The 19,870-nt window shown below is 32.8% G+C and overlaps 2 protein-coding genes across 2 annotated transcripts; both read left to right on the top strand.

Annotated features, from left to right (window-relative positions):
- The first annotated feature begins 760 nt into the window (after positions 1-760).
- Positions 761-6,694, top strand: LOC129870898 (uncharacterized). Its single transcript, XM_055945776.1, has 8 exons — positions 761-948; positions 3,204-3,316; positions 3,880-3,951; positions 4,554-4,589; positions 5,244-5,289; positions 5,618-5,705; positions 6,360-6,417; positions 6,527-6,694. Exons 1-8 carry the CDS (start codon positions 870-872, stop codon positions 6,575-6,577), a joined length of 543 nt encoding a protein of 180 aa, XP_055801751.1. The 5' UTR covers positions 761-869; the 3' UTR covers positions 6,578-6,694.
- A 5,975-nt stretch (positions 6,695-12,669) lies between these two features.
- Positions 12,670-17,834, top strand: LOC129871490 (ribosome biogenesis regulatory protein homolog). Its single transcript, XM_055946413.1, has 8 exons — positions 12,670-12,842; positions 14,593-14,743; positions 15,427-15,478; positions 15,574-15,702; positions 16,022-16,139; positions 17,042-17,225; positions 17,316-17,429; positions 17,521-17,834. Exons 1-8 carry the CDS (start codon positions 12,751-12,753, stop codon positions 17,668-17,670), a joined length of 990 nt encoding a protein of 329 aa, XP_055802388.1. The 5' UTR covers positions 12,670-12,750; the 3' UTR covers positions 17,671-17,834.
- Positions 17,835-19,870: the final 2,036 nt, after the last annotated feature.

Here is a 19,870-nt window from a genome sequence, read left to right as displayed (position 1 = left end):
CAAAAAAAAAATATTATTACTTTAAATCGTAAATTTAATCTAGATATGCACAAGCTGATCTGGAAAAAAAAATATATTCTCACTAAATGTCGTAATTTATAAAATTCAGAATCAATAACAATTAAAATTTTGATTTCGTCTCTACGGGCAGCTACTATGGTGTCGTGGGGGGGGGAGAAGGGGCGTAGGGTTTATTTTGTGAAGTGTCTTTTTCATTTTTTCTTCTTTGCTGACATGTTTTTATTTAATTGGTCTGATTTGTCTCACACTAGTCACTAGGTAATGACCAAAATTGAGTGGTCGAATTGAAAATTGGAGTAACTATATGGGTCGTTTTTGTATTTGGCTAATTTCTTTTTACAATCATTAATATCTAAATAGCAATATATATACTTTGTATTTATTTTGATTTTCCACTCAATTTGATTTATTAAAATTCAAATTGCATAAGATTCGTTAAATTAAAAAGCATAATATCTTTTCACTCCAATCTTAATTTATTAAAACATTTTTACTTAATTTATTTTTCCTTTTTTAAAACTTTTAAAAATATCTTCCGATTATATCTTGAATTGATCTTTTGATTAGTTTTTTAAAAATATATATTTTTTCAATTGAATTCTTTTCACTTTTAAATAAAATCAAATAAAATGCACGTTCAAATACAACTTAAACTTTAGATTATTTTTTTTGTCAATTTTATTTTTCAGAGAAAGTATTTTGAAAAGTGCCCCACTAGTTACTAAAATTGAAAACTCGGCCCAAACTTTTCAGCATATAGATCGAAAATCCCTTTAATTTTTGTGCCCTTTGAGATTTCTGATTTCCAGACCAAAGAGAAACAGAGACGAAAAAGGAGAGACGAAAAAATGGGATGGATCGGAGAGCAAATCGATTCGATAAAGTCAATTCAGTTCAGACAACTCGTAACTCAAGCTATTAGTCTTGGTCCGTTTTCATCTTTTATCTTTTTGTTTCAATTCAATTGAGCTTTTATATGTATTTGTATGGATGGATGGATGGATTCAGTTAGTTTCTTGTTGGAATTGTTTGATTTTTTCGATTCATTTGTGTGTGTTTTCGGACCTATTAATTGATTGATCAATTGTGCTGATGTATCTAGTCTAATTCATTTGGGTTGACCCGTTTTGATGGATTCAGTATTCAGAATGAATTGACTTCTTTTTTTTGCTGTCTGTTAAGTGTTAGCTTGTGCAAAACCTTCGTTTTTCATGGATTTGGGGCTTTTTGATGATTTTTTGAGGATTTTGGACCTAACAATTAATTGACCCATTTGGGTTGACCCGCCTTAATGGATGCAGTAAGTGTTAAGTGTTAGCCTCTGGAAAATCTTCATTTTTTCATGGATTTGGGGGGTTTTGATGATTTTCTTTGGATTTTGGACCTAGCAATTAATTGACCCATTTGGGTTGATCCGTCTTAATGGATTCAGTAAGTGTTAAGTGTTAGCTTCTGGAAAATATTCATTTTTTCATGGATTTGGGGGGTTCTGATGATTTTTTTCGGATTTTGGACATATCAATTAATGGACCCATTTGGGTTGACCCGTTTTGATGGATTCAGTATTCAGAATGAATTGACTGTTTTTTGCTGTCTGTCTACTTCTGGAATATCTTCATTTTCCCGGGATGTGGATTTTTTTGATGAATTTATTGGGATTTCAGACTATGAAGCTGAGGTTTTTTAAAAAAATTTCATCTTTAGGTGTTTTGTCAAGTTTAAATTAGGTTGCTTTTCATGAGGATGAGTATCTTTTTTGTGTTGATTGTTTCATGGTAAAAAGGCACAACTTGGTGCATTAAGCATCCCGCAGGATCCGGGGAAGGGCTGCACCTCTAAAGTGTGTGATGTAGGCAGCCAACCCTGATGCAAACATCAATGGCTGATTGTTGTATGATGTATTTTATATTTATAGTGTTTGCTTTTAGTACCAACGAAACCAAATTCTGAGACATCCCATGGAAGTTAAGATGAAGTAGTTTTCTTGTTAGGTGGCATAAATTTGCTTGCTAACTGTGTGTTGTACTATTGCTTGTTTGGAATGTGCAGTTTGCTCAGAACTAGGCTACGAGAAGTTCTATACCTTATTCTTCTTTATAATTGTTGAAAAACTATGAAGTGAAGGATCCAACTTTGTACTCATTGTCTCAAGGTGAATTGTAGAACATGAAATAGCTGTGTTCTATTATTAACCTATTACCTATAGGTTCACATATTTTATGATACAAGGCTGAAATATTTAACCCAAACCAAGTACATCTGTAGTAGTCAATGTAACCAAAGATAGAGAACTGTTTTATGCATATCAATAGTTTTTTGGGGGCATTAAAAAGCAAGAAATAACTTAATTGTGAATGGCAAGGTTCATTATATCTCCATGTAAGGATACTATGCAACTTAATCTTGCCCTTGGAAAAAAGTGATTAGCTATGGAAATCACCTTCTCAAATAATTAAATGTGCAACAGTGCAAGTATGGAACTATTGCAGATAAGAGTTGAAGCTAATTTCTATCATCTTTTCAATGAATTAGTGTCTAACTTTGACTTTGTTCCGGATTAAGATGATATGAGCTAGAAAATAGTTGGACGTCTTGTTTGGGATAGAAGAAATATCTAGTTGGCATTCATTTGAAGAATTGGACTTGAAACTCAGTTTTCAAAATTTTCAAGAAGTGCTTGTTTTTGCTGTTTTTGCCAAACGAAAGTTGACTACTATGGGAAATAATTTCGAACTCAAATTTTCAAATATTTCAACTCAAATTGACTTCTTGAAAAAAAAATGAAGAATAGAGTATCAGAGTCTTTGAGCTATTTGAAAAACATAGTTTCAAATTCTTTAGAACTTTTTTTTTTTTGGCAAAATCAGTCCAACCAAAGACTTCTTGAAAAAAATGATATTCAAACCGAGTTATTCAATTTTTTCATACAAACACGGAACAGCCTTACATGCAGATATTATATCATTTTTTCCATACAAACACTGAACAGCCTTACATGCAGATAATGTTTTGAAATATTTCTCTACCTCTCGCTTGCAAAAAAAGAATTCATTAAAATGTGAAATCTATTTTCAATTCTTTTGATGTGTGAAATAGCATGAAAATGAAAGTTGATGGATTCTATTCTTTACTTTAAAGGTTAGTATTCTTTATTCTGACCTTTTTCACATAATCACTTTCAGGGATGATTGTTACATCAGCACTTATAATATGGAAAGCGCTGATGTGTGTAACTGGCAGCGAGTCACCTGTGGTGGTTGTGCTTTCCGGAAGTATGGAACCTGGCTTTAAAAGGGTGAGCTAAAGAAACTTGTTCACAAGAAGAAAAAAAGGAGGGGCTGGGGATGGGAGAGGGCATTTAAACAACGGATAACAGCAAGCTATAGCTGGAGTTGTTTCTACTTTCTACTTCTTTTTTGCTAAAGATTCTTTACCAGAGGTTAAAGACTAGAGGAAATTAAGATATGAACTAAAGAAAGGGAGTCAAAATAAGATTAAAAAATAGTTTGTGGTTTAACTATCTGGTATATCATCTAAATATGCATAATTTATGTCAGATATATCTAAGAAACTACGGCTTATTGCAGAATAGCTTCAGGGTTTCAGTAGCAACTTGTTATTTGAAATAAATAATGAGCCTTCCTATATGTAATGTTGTGCAAAGGACGCCTTTCATGTACAATGACAGTATGATCCTGGTGTCTTTCTTACGACCGAAGAGAACCTCAACTGAGAACTCTCCTGAATTCCTTTTCTTTTCTTTTCCACTTTCGTGAGAAGTAGAAATACTTCTTTTAGTGGAGTGTTAGTTGCTCTTTCGACTTTGTATTACTGAAAGCATCGTCTACTTTCTTGCAGGGTGACATTCTTTTCTTGCATATGAGCAAGGATCCTATTCGTGCGGGAGAAATTGTCGTGTTTAATGTTGACGTAAGTAGTGCATACCAGCATCTTCTGTTTTATTTTCTGCTCGAGTTGCTTGGGCTTTTGAGAAGATAAATATACACGATAAAGAATAGTTCTTTGTATTTTCAGCTTTGCCAATGCCAATTGCTTGGGAGTTATTTATGTTTCCATAGAAACAGCTTGGCACCTTTCCACAGTTCTATTTCATCCACACCAACAGGATTAGGCATATATTATTTTGCGAATAATCAATTTTATTTTGGCAGGTGGGGGGAGAGGTACAGAGCTCTAATAGGAATAAAAAATGATAAAATTGGTCTTGATGTACAGTATGTTGATTTGTGTGAACTACCTTGTACAACTTATCTACAAGATAGAAGTGGAGGATAATCCAACATGGGTCATTCTTCTAGAAAACACAACTGTAGTGATGTAGTCCAAGATTGATGTAAGGAAATAAAATGGCTCATTGAATAGACCCCATTTAGTTTTCATCATAAATACTAGTAGTATCTATTTTGTTGATTGAACTTCAATATGTCAAAATCATCTAGCTGAAATTTATGCTGTCATTTATATTGACTTTGAAATTTACTTATGCTGATGGCATGTTTTTTGTTGCACAGGGACGTGAAATTCCAATTGTTCATCGAGTAATAAAGGTATGGTGGGAAGTTTTCTCTCTATACCGAATATTCTTTCATCTGGTTGTACTTGATTATAATAACTTGGTTGCCTGCATCTAATGTTTCTGTCCACTGGTAGTAAAACAAGGAATGTGCAATTATTTATTAAGATTTTTCAAGGATATGAGGGGTGGATAAATGAAGTACATTCTGAAGTGAAAAAAGTGATAGATGACCCTCTTTCCTTAACTGGATTAGGGTATGTAACCAATCAGAATAGGGTTGGTTTGGAGCCTGCTAATGATTTGCCCTTTCTCTCTTCCTTAATAATTGACAGAAGTATATATGTACAATGTAAATTCTGGAGGCATACACTGCTGATTAGTCTAACCGAGAACAGACAATATCATTTGACAATTATTATCAGCAATTTCCTGTATCATTTTCTTCATTTGGTAATTCAATTTGTAGTACCACTTTGTTGTATTTACTTCCAAACCCAACCCAGGTACCAACCCTCTGAATGAAAAGGGAACAGGAATTAAATTATTGTTTAATAATGATGATAAGAAGGCACGTGTTTCCTGTACTCAACTAATTTTGGTTTTGTGCTACATTTGCTGTCTGCCCACTTTTTCTTCCTCTTGGGTAAACTAAACCACCGTTATTCTTTTATGTTTCCCCTTGTAGGTTCACGAGCGCAAAGACACTGGAGAAGTTAATGTCCTTACAAAAGGTAATTTTATGATGCATATTAGGTAGAAGTCAAGGATGTGTTATATGGATCCCCCCCCCCCCCCCCCCATCTATCTCTGCATTGAGAATCAGTTACCATAAATATATTACAATTCTTAAGGTGTACATCAATCATTTCATATTTTTCCATCTAATGAGGGAGTTTACTTTAGACAATGATCTCTCTCCTCTGTTTCTTTGTACTTATCAACTGAGAAATCCTTCTGCTATTTGATTGTTCCCTAATAATTGTTAAGCAAGGTTTTATGATTCTTAGTCCTCAATGAAAACTATTAATTTTCTTGCTTGTTTATGATTCTTTTCTTTAGGAGACAACAACTTTGGTGATGACAGACTTCTCTATGCCCACGGTCAACTCTGGCTGCAACGTCATCACATTATGGGGAGAGCTGTTGGGTGAGTTGACAGTTAGATCTGCTCTTTAGATCCTTGGTTTGTCATTTCTTGAGGTCTGTGCTTAAGAGACCTGTCAGCAATTGTTAGGTTGTGAGGTCATCCAGTGGTGTTGCCTTGGTGCTCATTCCCTTCTATATTTTATCTTATTTAAATATGCACCACTTCCTTTCAGTTCTACTCGATACAATAGTGGAAACTCCAACAACTAGTCCTCCATATGTTTGGTGAATTCATATTGTTAATCCTCTTCCATTTGAAGTTCTCCCCTTAAAGTGAACTTTGCACAGAAGTTTAGCATTATTTTCTGCCACTATTTCCATGCTAGGGAAATTTCATGAACCTGTTACGAAAGAATTGAAGTAGTCACTCCTCATCTCTCTTTTTGTTTTCCTGTAGTATTACTTCTATCGTCAGTACTTCTCTTCCTGCAATATTTTCATCATAGCTTTCAAACCTGTTCTGGCAAAGAGTTGTCTTGAGGCGAGGGTCTATCGGAAACGTCTCTACCTCACAAAGGTAGGGGTAAGGTCTACATACACCCCACCCTCCCTAGACCCCACTTGTGAGAATATACTGAGTATGTTGTTGTATTCAGTCCTTTTTGCATTACCTATTTGTTCCTTGTATGCTGAACCAGTTGCTTGTCAATTTCAGGTTCTTGCCTTATGTTGGTTGGGTAACTATAATCATGACTGAAAAGCCAATTATCAAGGTTTGTTATGAATCAAACTTCTAATTTTTTTTTTGAGTTTTACAAGGTTGACTATCTAGGTGCAATGAAATTCTAATATTAGACTCTTTATTTCTTCCTGTTTATGCAGTATATATTGATAGGTGCATTGGGATTGTTGGTCATCACGTCAAAAGATTAGTGGACAATGGCTTCGATTCACTGGCACAAATGGTAGCTTGAAATTAGAGAAACTATGTATCTGCCATTTGAAGAATCATGACTCATTTTTGGACAAATAGAATCCTCTTTCTAGACATGATCAGACTCTCTCCCCTCTCCCCCGCCGTGTGAGTGTGTGATTTCGACGTAGCATGTGATGTGCAAGTTGGGGTTTTGAACCCTGCTGCAAGCTTCTGCCCCAACCAGAGCTTGGTAAACTCAATATTCTCTGGAATTTGAAACCTATGCATCAACCAGAGTTGAGCTAGAAGCCCAGAGGCAATTACTCCGATATAAAAATGAAAACTGTGACAAGTATAGGATTTAGCATGAACTCATATTTGAAGGGGTAGAACAAAGAATTTTTATTTTTGATAGACCTTCAGAGCCTACATGATAAAAAAAAACGGTAGAAATGATTAGTGTATACAATTTTTAAAAGTTGAGAAAGTTGCTTCCATTTTTATTAATTGGGGGCCAATAAATACTATAGGTAAGTAGAAAATCATAGCTAAATTCGAAAACAAATGAACTAACCATCACCGTGAAGGTAAAAAAAAAATTAAAATTTAAAAATAAAAATCATAAGGGGCCCTAAAGTTTTACCTATTTACATTTTCATTTCATAAAACCCTGCCCCAACTTCTTAAACCCTCCACTGCTCGCGACTCTTTCGGGGATTTGGCAAAAGTTCAAAAATGTGACCAAGAAGTCAAAATAATGGCCACATGAACTCGTGGTCTCTTCATGGAATTAGATATTTTTTGTATATATTTTCTAAAATTACTGTAATATTATTTATTGACTACAAGATGATTAAATAGTGCACTTGGTTGAATGTAGAGTTATTTACGTACTTGGAATCAATTCTGCTTAATACATTTTTTTTCTTTTTCTTTTAGTGGTGCACTCATGTTCTAGAAATACTAGATTTGCCTTTGGATCGAGTTGTAGAGACAATCTCTTGCAGAAATGTAGGCTAAGGTTGTGTGTTGCATCATGTTCTAGAGATTCTAGATTCACTTTTGGTTTGAGCTGTGGAAACAAAAATTCCAGTGGTCCGTTTCTTATCCGACCCATGCATAGTTGGAGCTTAGTGCATCGTTTTGTTTGTACATCAAATTTGTTGCTTTAGTGTGCAATGTTCTTTTTCGAATTTTGAACGTTCTCCCTTTTCGTATAAATAAGGCTACTATCTTCTTCAATGGATATATCAAATTCAACAAAAAATATAGTATTTTGATTTTTGGCTTGCTGAAGTTTCAAGTAACTTTGATAGTTAATTTCTTGTTTTCATAGGTCCAAAAAAGGGCCACATTGGAAATGAGGATGTGTGTTGATTATCGCGCCTTTAATCGAGTGACAATTAAGGATGAATTTTCCATTTCTGTTATTGACGAACTACTTGTTCTTACTGGAAAGATGCTTTGTTTTTGTGTAAAGAAGGCTAGTACTTTGAGCTTTGGCTTTTTATTGAGGTTTATATGAGTCTCATATTAACACTCCAATCTTTATTTTATTTTTGGCTTTGGCTTCTCGAGAGTCTGGTATTCGTACTGGAACTTGATTAATTTAGATTCACGTTACGTAGGTCCATTAGGAGGGGAGATGCTCCCTACCAAGGATTTTCCATACTTAAGACTCGAAATCGAAATCTTTGGTTAAAAGGAGGAGCAACTCCTTTTGACACTCCAATTTACTTAGTTGAACTGTGAATTCTTTTTTATTTCATATATTATCATAGGTCTAAGGAAAGGCCTGCCGCTCTGGGTATTATTTCATGTTGTTTTGTATGTGAGCTTCTTCAAAACGGACTTATTGTTATTGATTCGATGATCTCTCTAGGATGTCAGTTAGAACTAATTATTGAGCCATTATTGTCATGATTGATATTGAGTGAAACAAAGCTTCCCAACAAGTCCTAGTATGAAGTGATTCTCTTTTAATAAATTTTATGCGACGCAAATTTAAATTAATCAACACTCTAAAACAAGTATGGAGTACAATGCTTGACACTGAAGACGTGCAAATTATGGAAGAAGATCCAACTTTGAAATTGTCAAAGACAAAAGATATAAAGTCTCCAAAGTCAAGAAAACAAAGACAACTTTCAAAAAAAAAAGGTTGAAAGAGATAAAAAAATATATTCCTACAAGGTCGATGTAAGACAAAAAGGAAAATACTCCAACAAAAAAGGAGAAACATCAAAAGGAAAGGGTGAAAAGAGAAAAAGGTCCAAAAATAAAGACTAAAAAAGAAGTGGAAATCTAAGAAGGAGATAACAAAGAGGATCGGACGCCAAAAGCCGTATCATTCATAAAAAGCACAAATTCAGTGTAACGCTCAAGGAGAGATTAAGTCACTTTTATCCCAAATTAATATCATACCCGTCCTTAAGCCTACATTACAAGGCAATAATAAGTCCTACATGATCTCATTCCAAATATTCTCACATTAGTGGAGACTTACATGCAGACCAAGGAGATGGTATCACAATTGTATGTGTTGAACATTTTTGAGAGCGTGAGTGCACTTTGCAAAATGTCCTCAAATCAAACACTTCAGCTATGTGTGAAATAAAACTTTCTTTATTGTGAGGGCACTTGAAACATGAGGATTGGTATAATTCTAAACCTTTATTGAAAACAAGATAAAAAAATCTTGTCGACACTTAAGTATGCTTGAGGTACTACTTGAAGCTATAGGAATTACCTCGAAGTGGCGACTCTTCTTTTCTGAAATTGATTTTTTAATTTCAACTTTATAGAAAAAAAATAATTTCAGAAAAGAAGAGTCGCCACTTCGAGGTAATTCCTATAGCTTCAAGTAGTACCTCAAGCATACTTAAGTGTCGACAAGATTTTTTTATCTTGTTTCCAACAAAGGTTTAAAATTATACCAATCCTCATGTTTCAAGTGCCCTCACAATAAAGAAAGTGTTTCAACTTTATAGAAAAAATAATAATTTTAGAAAAGAAGAGTCGCCACTTAATTTTTTAAAGAAATTAAGAAAACTTAATTTAAAAGACCCTAACAGATTTAAGTCTTAAAAATTCAGAGAAAAAAGTACGAGGTTCGTATTTCCACTTTGAGAAGGTGTTAAGCATTCAAAGTGGCCGCTAACGCGCGGTTATCCAGCGATTTGAAAAATTATTTGACTAACTTTTGAAAATATTAATTTAAAAGGAAACAGAGACTTTAAAATTATTTTTTTAAAGAAAAAATGATCAAATTTATACATTGAAAATAATATACATGTGTATATAAAAAAAAGTTTATCAAATGACTAAGTAAAGGTAGAAAATCATTTAAATAGTAAACTAACATGAATTGATTTATCTTTTGGAGAATCTAATTAAGTTAAAACAAATTAAAATTAATATCTAAGCAAGCATAAATAACGTAAGTAAATAAATTATTACAACCCGAATTAATATAAATAAATAATGAATAACACATGAAAATATGGCCCGACACTTAGTTTCTGTACGTCTGGACTAAGTTGTTGGGTCATCTGCGTTTTGGGCCTTAAGTACAATTCCACTGTATATCGCAACTGTATACACACTATATATTGGACTATATATGTTGTATACAGTGTATACCATATTATTTCTGTATATCGAATAGTATACCACCTGTTTGTTCTCTGTATCTGTTGTATATCAGACTATATATATATATATACTGTATATCAATATATACAACATTATTTTTTTACATATCGAACTGTATAGATACTGTATATCAGTGTATACGACATTGTTTTCCACCTCTACTCCATGTATACAACCCAATATCAATATTCAAACTATGTATATTAGCTTCCTTTCCATGTATCAATTTTTCAACAATTCGAGCAAGATGATGGGAGACTCAAAACTCAATGATATGAAAGAATAGAGTCCAAAGATGGATTCGAATTGATATCACATGCATCAATATAAAATTACATAAGCATTTGCTCATTTTAAGTTAAACCAAGAAATATATCATGATATGTTAAGTTATCAAATTGATGGACATCTTAGAAGTGACTAACAACATGCATATATGTAGACAAAGGAAAGGAAAGAAGAAGTATATTTAAGTAACTAAAGAATATATGTAGACAAAGGAAAGGAAAGAAGAAATATATTCAAGTAAATAAAGAACACAGATTTAATATATACGCTATACTAGCTCAAATTTTAAAGAAAGAATCAAATCAATTAGACCATGGAAGTTCTAATTAAATAACAACTTTAAGCATATTTTTGTCATCTAAATTATGTAAAAAGAAGAAATTGAAAGCATGAAAATCTATATTGTCAAAGAAAATTACTTGGAAAAATAATGTACAAAACTAAGAGCTTTCACTAAATAATTCTAACACATGATAGCTAATTAATCATAACACATGTTAACTATAAGAAATTTCTATTATTAATCTAATTATTGTTAATACATGCTAACTAAAAAAAATAAGACTACGTATCAACTAAATATAAAACATGAAATAATTAAATAAAATAAAGCTGAGAAAATATTTTATCTCTTTCCGGGCAGCGAGACTGAAGACGACGAGCGGAAGACAACTTCGCCACCACCCCAAGAGCTTGATGGAACTCCAATACACATAAAGAAAAATTAAAAAATTAAACTCGAACCTTCGTGGGTTCGACGTTGTAAGAACATTGTTCTTAGCCTAAATTTCAACTTCAATCTCCTATTTTTCTTGAAGAAAAATATAGATTGAAAGCTAGAAATTTTCACAACTTTTAGGCTGGGGACAAGAGTTCAAAATTCTAGCCAAGTTAAAAAATTTCTAACTTTGGGGTGACTAAAAAAACCTCCCACATCTCCCATCTTCTTAATTAGAATATGAGACTTTATATATGCTCCAAAACTCCAAATTTTCATACATTTTCGATGTGGGAGAAGTGCATTTTTTTTAAAATAACAAAAAAATTCAAAAATATAAACTATAATTTAACTAACCTAACTAACATTGTATTTAGTTAAAAATAAAATCTTTCTGAGATAATTTTCGAATAACCATATAAATAGTAATTAAAGATATAGTTATATATAAACATATGTATATTATACTAAAATTTATAAAAAGATAAAAATAGTTAAGAGTAACCTGAAAATATCTTTGTTTTTATAAAAACTAATTATTTAAAAAATATTCGAAATTCAAAGAAATTCGATAGCTAATTTGCGTTTTGGAGGGTCAAAATTGAGTGTCAACAATATTAAGACTCTGTTCTAGATCTTAATGATTAAGACTTATTTAGACCAATTAAATACTTCAAATCTTAATGAAAACACATGCACTTAATGGTCTGATATTTGAATCATTTAGATTCAAATCTCAATTAAGTGCAAACAAATAAAGCCTTAGTCTGATTATAAGCGAAATATTAAACTAATAATCAGTTCTAATAAAAAAAATTGGCTTTCAAACGTGTAATTATCTAACCACAAAAACATATTTTAAAATAGACATGAACTATTTGATCGATTTTTCAGATTTGGTAAGAATCAAATTTGTCGATAAAATAAATTAATAGGATTTAAATAAGTATATAGTAATAGCATAAAATAATTTTACATAAAAATCTTTATATATAAACTTAAATTCCATATATAAGTATGTATAATTCGGTATATATCAAATTAGCAAAACAATTTTTTTTTGTATTTCAAAATTCAAATTATAAAATATCATACTGAAATTACATACTTAAATACGCATATAAGAAAGCTGTTATTCCGTTTATCTCAATTTACGTGACACATTTTAAATTTCGAAAGTTAAATAGTTTAATTTTGATTGTTATTCAAGTAGAAAAACGTTAAATTTTTTGAAATAAAACTTAAATATTAAAAAATTATTAAAAAGTACTATAAGTCATAATAGTTGACATTCAAAATATTTATGAAAAATTATAATAATTTTTTTATTTGAATCTCAAAATTAAAAAAAATATTACGTAAATTGAAACAGAAATAAAGTAGTATAAGCCTACAAGGGGCTCTAAGGTTTGACCTATTTGCATTTTTAAACCCATCACTTTGTCATAAAAACCCATCCCCAAAATCTTAAACCCTCGCCACTCTCCTCTTTCTGTAAGGCATTCTGCAGAAAACTAAGCAAACGAAAAAATGGAGATGGTTCAAGAATCATACGAATTGGACGTGGGTAATCTCATGGCTTCATACCCACATCACAACTTTGCATCTCAACCATCTTCCAGGTTTTTTTTCTCTTGAAAAGTTCCTTTCTTTACATGTACTGCTTTGCTGATTTTTGTTCCAAAGGTCGAATCTTGGAAAAGATTTATTGTATAATTTTGGCTCAAGTTTGTGTTGTTAAGAGTCATATTGGGGTAAAGGGGTAGGCCTAAAACCGCAAGAAATTGTCAAAAGACCTAAAAGTTTTATGGGAATTAGTGCAGATTTAGCTTAGAATATAGTATATGGAAGTGAGGTGTATGTGTTAAGTGATACCTAGCTAGTTGGAATAAACTGGTTAGCTATATTGTTGAAAACTACCCTTCGTTTACATGTATTGTGTTTTTTTTGAACTCGAAAAGCTGGAAATTTGGTACAAGTTTAGAGTATACTATTTGGACGATATTTGCTTAAGTTATGTTGCTTTTTGATTTGTGGGATGACAGAGTCATTTTGGGGCAAATGTGTAGACCTTAAATCAGTGGAAATTATCAAAAGACCAAAAAGTTCCGTTGGAATCGGTGAAGATTTCGCTTAGAATATAATAGATGGAAGTTTGTCTGTGTAAGAGATATCTAGCTAGTTGGATTAAACTGGTTAGGTATGTTATTGAAAAGTACCCTTCTTTAACATGTATTGTGTTCTCTATGCTTTTATGCAACTCGAAAAAGGTGGAAACTTGGAAAGAGTTTACAGTATTATCTTCCACTATTTGGACAATTTTTGTGTAAGTTATGTTGTTATTCTGATTTGTGGGGTGATAGGTTCATCTTGGGGAAAAGGGGTAGACCTAAAGTCACATGAAATTGTTCAAAGACTAAAAAAATCCTTGGGAGTCTATGAAGATTTAGCTAAGAGTATCCTAGTTAGTTGGGGTTAAACTGGTTAGCTATGTAAAGGTATGTCTGAGCTTTAAAGAGCTCCTAGTTTGTCTTTTGAAAGGGAAATCAATTGATATATTCCTGAATAGATCTGAATAGGGAAGAATAGGTGTAGAGGATTCTGATTGCCAATCCAAGCTGATTTAGGATCGAAGCTTAGTTGATTGATTGATAAGCCACCTTTGTTAGTTTGATATCTGGTTCAACTTCCTTTTGAGTTTTCAGCTTGGTTTGTAATCCTTAATAGTTTAGTGCTGGCAGTTGCTAATATCGTGGGGTCTCAGACTCATTTTGACTGGAAGAAGGGGAAAATCTTAACTAATTTAAATATGCAATATTTAAGGCAAATCAAGCCAATTCTTTTTCGCTACAGTCTCAACATCAGCACTGAGAGATGTGAGAGATCTAGTAGTTTCTATTCTGGTTGAATTGCAATGAAAATATGTAAACTCGTAGTTCTATATTTTATCGTTATCCGTTTAGCTTTTACTTATGTATTTAAGATGGCTGTGAAGGGATATTTGCTTTATGCCTTTTGCACCTAAATATTGAACCAACCCTGTTTCTATTATTGTTGATCTTTTCTTTTTGGGGGTTGTGGTGGTCAATTCAACAGGGAAAGGAAGTCGATGCTTTTGTAATGAAAATGGCACTCATGAAATTCCTTCTATGCTTTGTACATTCTTGTTCCACATATTACGGAGTGTTCTTTCTGGAAAATATACAAGGAGTGTTCTGTTAAAGTTGTCTTTTTAGTTTAACTCAAAGGGATAGGAAAGTAGCCTCACAATTAGCATTGTTAGATCAATTTGATGTTATGACTAAGTTACAATGATAAGGACACTCAACGGATTTCCTTTGTTCATCATATATTTTTGTTCTAAATATGTAGGGAGGAGTTTGTGAAGGAGTGTCTACAGGAGGGGACCAAGTTAGTGCAAGCTATTGCAGAAGCCCTCTTCAACTTACCTTCAACAGAAAGTCCTGATGGTCCTCTAGTCCAGTTGCCTCAACCAACTACGAGATTGCCTAGAGAGAAGCCTGTAATACCTCATTTCTATTTTTTGCGCAAGAATTGTGTTTTTCTTATCAGTTCCAAGAGTTGTGTGGTCGAGCATGTATTTGCAACAATGAACTCATTTTTCTGCACATTCATGATATTTGAAACGATTGATCTGTTTTCTATTGTGTTGGTGCTTTCTGTTTCTGAATAAAGAATAGTTGAATCTCATTATTTAATTTGTAGATTTTTGTGACTCTAGCTTCAAATGTGAATTGAATCTGATATGCAGCATAAGCTCTGAAAAATGCAATTTACTACATAGGTCACAGGGGCAAAGTGCTTACGAAGATTTTAACCTACATAATTTGAGAAGTTATGTGGTGGTCGTCAAAAAATTGTGAACTTATGTGGCAAGAATTTATGTTGCCGATGCTGCTGATGACTTAGCTAGTTTATTTTCTTTTCCCAAAACTATAGTACAGTGGTTGATGTAGTAACATTGATAATACATTTTGATCTGAAGTTTGTTGAGTTCATATTTTAAGGAATTTAGCACTGATCCTAGTATCAAAGTTCTGTTATATAAGATGCTTAAGATGCCTCCTTTCCTCCTGCCCCCTATCTTCTATATATGCATAGTGGAAAAGAAATCTTCTTTACAGTGGCCTTATCTGTTAAATCAGTCAGCTCCTTTTAGTGCTAATTATGATTTGATTGTTTCAGCTTCCAAGGCCTAAACCTCCAACAAAATGGGAAGTGTTTGCCAAGAAGAAAGGTACCATGTGAATATTTTGTGGGTTTTAGAATAGTTATATCTTGATTTAAATGACCTTCATTGTGTTCTTAATTTTTGGAAAAATTGTCTTGCAGGTATACAAAAACGTAAGAAAGACAAGGTGGTGTTTGATGACCAAACTGGTTCATGGAAGCGCAGACATGGCTACGATCGCGTAAATGATGACAAAGATGTGCCAATCATTGAAGCCAAGGCAACTGATGGTAAATAAGAGAATTTTTCATTCTTTGACATCTGCAATACTCAATTTTTCTTTTATGCCTCAAGCTCTCAACTGGAAGGATTTTGAATGATAGGATTCAAAGGGTCATAAGATCCTAAAATAAATGTATGTCTTGAAGTTGAAGTTCAGTATTTCAGTTCACAATGGATAGTGATTTTGATTATACTCTCTTATATCAATCAAGCCCTCTGGATGATAACTATAGCGAAAGCAACTTAACTTTGTCAAATAAGGGAAGAACATATCTGCATTAGCATTTTGTTTTTCTGAAAATGTGTTCTCCCTGTTTGTTTTTTCAGAGCCTGGTCAAGATCCTTTTGCTAAGAGACAAGAAGATAAGAAGAAAAGAGTAGAAAAACAAGAGAAAAATCGATATAGTAACTTGAAGGAAGCTGCAAAAGCTGGTGCCTTGCCAAGGTCTTGTTCTTCTAAACTTCTCATGTTTTTCTGCCAAAACCTTAATTCTTTATTAATTCCCGCCATCTATTAGGGATGTATTAGTTTTTTGCTCATGTATCAAATCCATTTATTTAAAAGATCCAGTTTAGACTAGCTGTTGAATTGTTCCATTGATTAGCAGATTTCATTCAGGAAAACTATCAAGCTCTGTTTCTATCAGTTGCTAAATTCCGCCTTGAAGTTTGCATCTACCTTTTTCTTATCCTGTTACATCCTTCTGTCAGACGTCATTTGTCTTGATAAGTGCGGTGGTTAAATATTCTACTCCCCCAAAGAGAGAACCTCCTTGCACTTATTCGAAGTGCTTACAAATCCTTGACATATTTGTCGTTTTGCAATTTGTTTTATGTTTTCTCAAATTATATTGGACGCAACAGTGACTAAGTTTATCATCACTCTAGAAGGAGAGGATTCTTCACGGCTTGTAAGTTACAGAGATTTAAGCCTCTGCATGAAATTATTATCTCTTACAGCAAGAATGCATAGTCAATGCTGGAGAAAAACGAAGATCCTGCTGAAAGAGCTTCTTTAATTATGACGTGTAGTTGTAGAAAGCTAGAAGCATTTATCCAAAAAGTGTTTAGTCATCTAATCTTTTCAAATTACTTCCAGCGAATCTTACTATTTGTTTGGTGCGTTGGTCCAAAGAGAATTCATAACATCAGTGAACGAATCAAAACAGTGGAAGTTCATTTTTGTTTGCGAGTTTCCTTTGGGGTTGATTTGGTGATATTATCATTCTGTTTCTTGGCCTTGACTTCTTAAAATTCCTCACTATGGTGTCTTAACATACATTAGTTTGCCAATTTCTGGCACGACAGTGAAAAACGTGGCTCACACTCTCATTTCTTGCTTTGCAGTCACGTTCAGCTTGCTGCCACAGCACTGCCTATAACAGGAACACAAGCTGCACCAAGGAAAATTAGCAAGGATGAACTCGGGAATGTTGCTGGAATGGCAGCAAATGCAACAGCTAGTGGTGGAAAATTTGACAAGAAGTTGCCTGGTGAAAAGCCCCCAAAACACGACAAGAAGTATCGAAAGGTTTGTATTACAAAAACTGCATACATAACTTTGCTTAGTTCTGACCTGATCGTACATGTCTAAGTCCGCTTCACTCCTATCTACAACCAGTTCCTACCAGTTGCGGAAGGATCAGGAATGGGATCCTTGGAGAGACAGCAAACTGAAAAGGTTCTAAACAAATTCATGTCCAAGAACTCACATGAGATACTCAACGTGCAAAAGGTATGGCATATACATATTGTACATCTCTATCATTTTATCCTCCGAGATGTCTACGTGCTAATTAGTGCGAATTTTTCATCTTATACTGTAGGCTGTAAACATGTACAATGTGAAAAAAGATAAGAAAGGAAGGAGCCAGGGAGGGAAGTCATCGTCAACCGATAACAAATTGAAGGCAAGGAAGTCACCCTACAAGAAATCATCAACAAAAGGGCCTTCAAGTAAAGGAAAATCTAAGTAACTTTCATATTTCAAATTGTAGTAGTATACATGATAGTCAGCCCTCTTCATTTATTATGCTTTGTTTGTTTAATTTTTTGTTGCAATGGTACTGTGAAGAGATTCTTGAAAAAGGAGACTTGTATTTTCCATGTGTGAAGTAAAGTAAAATACCCTTTAGTTGAACTAGCAAGACTTTCATCAAGTCTCTGACAATCTAAATTAATAGCTTGTTTGGATTTGACTTATTTTTAAGCAGTTTATAAGTTGAAAACTGCTTATAAGTTGAAAAAAAAAAGTAGGTGCAGGCCAATTTTTTTTTTGACTTATAAGCTGTTTTCAACTTATAAACTGCTTAAAATAAGTTCATCTAAATAAATTTAATTATTTAGTGGGACTTATTTTAATCACAAAATGACTTTAAGTTGACCAGTCAAATACTCAAAAAAAATTGAAAACAACTTATAAGTCAATTCAAACGGTCTCTAAATCTGAGTTAGTATGCTACACTGTGATAGTAGAAATTAAATACTCCTTATGTCCCAATTTATATGGCGATGTTTGATTGGTTACATTTGAGTTATAAATTATTTTGTTAAGGTGTTAGGTTAAAGTCTGAAGTCGAATATTAAATTATTTTTAAATAAAGAAATATGATTTTTTTTGAGACAGACTAAAAATAAAAGTAGGATACATGAATAAGGAAGGGGGAGTAACTTATATTCTATGTGCTTTTTTTAACAGTAAAACAAATAAGAGGAGAGGAATAAAATGTTGGGGAACTTTTAAAAATAGCAAATATTTGGAATATAATTATGTTCTTTAGCTATATTTTATTTAATTACGTTTTATAACTATATTTTTAGTTGTTATACCAATTTCGTGTGTATATCTCATAGCATTATACAAATTGAGCTTTTTTGTTTTTATATCTCGTTGTAGTATATAAATTGGGCTTTCAAAGAAATGGTATGTATTCGCTTTCATATTTGCTTTAAAGATTCGTATATTCGCTTTCATATTTGTATATGAGCCCTCAGATTTGTATAATAACAAATTTTATTAAACTATAGCCAATTCGTGTAATTAATTGAAACTATACTTTTATTGCATAATATAATAGTAATATTTGTCAATTCGCATAATTTTTCCTACATTTTATTTAATTCTTGAGCCTGTTTGTGGTTTAGCCTCAGGCCCAACAACTTGGCCAACCTCTATCTAGATAACTCTAGTCCATAAGCCCTATCTAGACTATCTATGTTTACAACAAAAATTTATGTCCAATTAGATAAATCAGCAACCTCAGTTAGATACTCGGCTTCAGAAAATGATCAACTATTTGAATAATCTATTATATCTCCTTTGAGAATTTGACATAATTAGATTACTTTTACATGTTCCTCAACTAATTATGATCAGTGGCGAAATTAAAATTTTTACTAAAGGACTCAAAATATAACGAAAAAAATATATGAAGAAGTCAAGGATTCAATATCTATTATATATATATAATTATTTTTTGACCGTATAAGTATAATATATTTTTTTTTATTAAAATAGTTCGGATGAATCCCTTTTGTACCCTAGCTACGCTCCAAAAGTACCCTAGCTCCGCTCCTAACCACAATCTTCCTCCTTTACTCTGAGCTTTGTCAAATAGGTTGTTACTTCAAGACAACGACAGAATGGTGAACACTTATAGCCTATGTGGATTGACTTATTTTTAAACAACTTATAAGTTGAAAACTGCTTATAAGTTAAAAAAAAAAGTAGGTGCAGACCAACTTTTTTTTTTGACTTATAAGCTGTTTTCAACTTATAAACTGCTTAAAATAAGTTCGTCCAAATAAATCCAACTATTTATTGGGGCTTATTTTAAGCACAAAATGACTTTAAGTTGGTCAGCCAAACACTCAAAAAAAAAACTGAAAACATCTTATAAGTCAATCCAAACGGCCTCTTAACCTTCTTCATTTGTTCAAAAGAAAGGTGGACTTTGAACATAATGGATTACCCGAAAAAAAATCAGGGTAAATAGAAAGGGCAAAATAAAGTAAAAGTTTCACTCTCATTATGCAAAGATATTGTCACGACCTAAACTGAGCCATGAGTGACACCTACACTTAACCTCCTAGGTGGGCTAACCAACGATACAAATCCTAACTTATATTAGCTGTTCAACTTATGAAATACGATAATAATGCGAAAGCTCAAATGTT

The sequence above is a fragment of the Solanum dulcamara genome, chromosome 10, assembly GCF_947179165.1.
Source record: "Solanum dulcamara chromosome 10, daSolDulc1.2, whole genome shotgun sequence".
Classification (NCBI taxonomy): domain Eukaryota; kingdom Viridiplantae; phylum Streptophyta; class Magnoliopsida; order Solanales; family Solanaceae; genus Solanum; species Solanum dulcamara.
The sequence above is the reverse complement of the archived record's forward strand: the minus strand, read 5'-3'. Positions and strand labels throughout refer to the sequence as shown.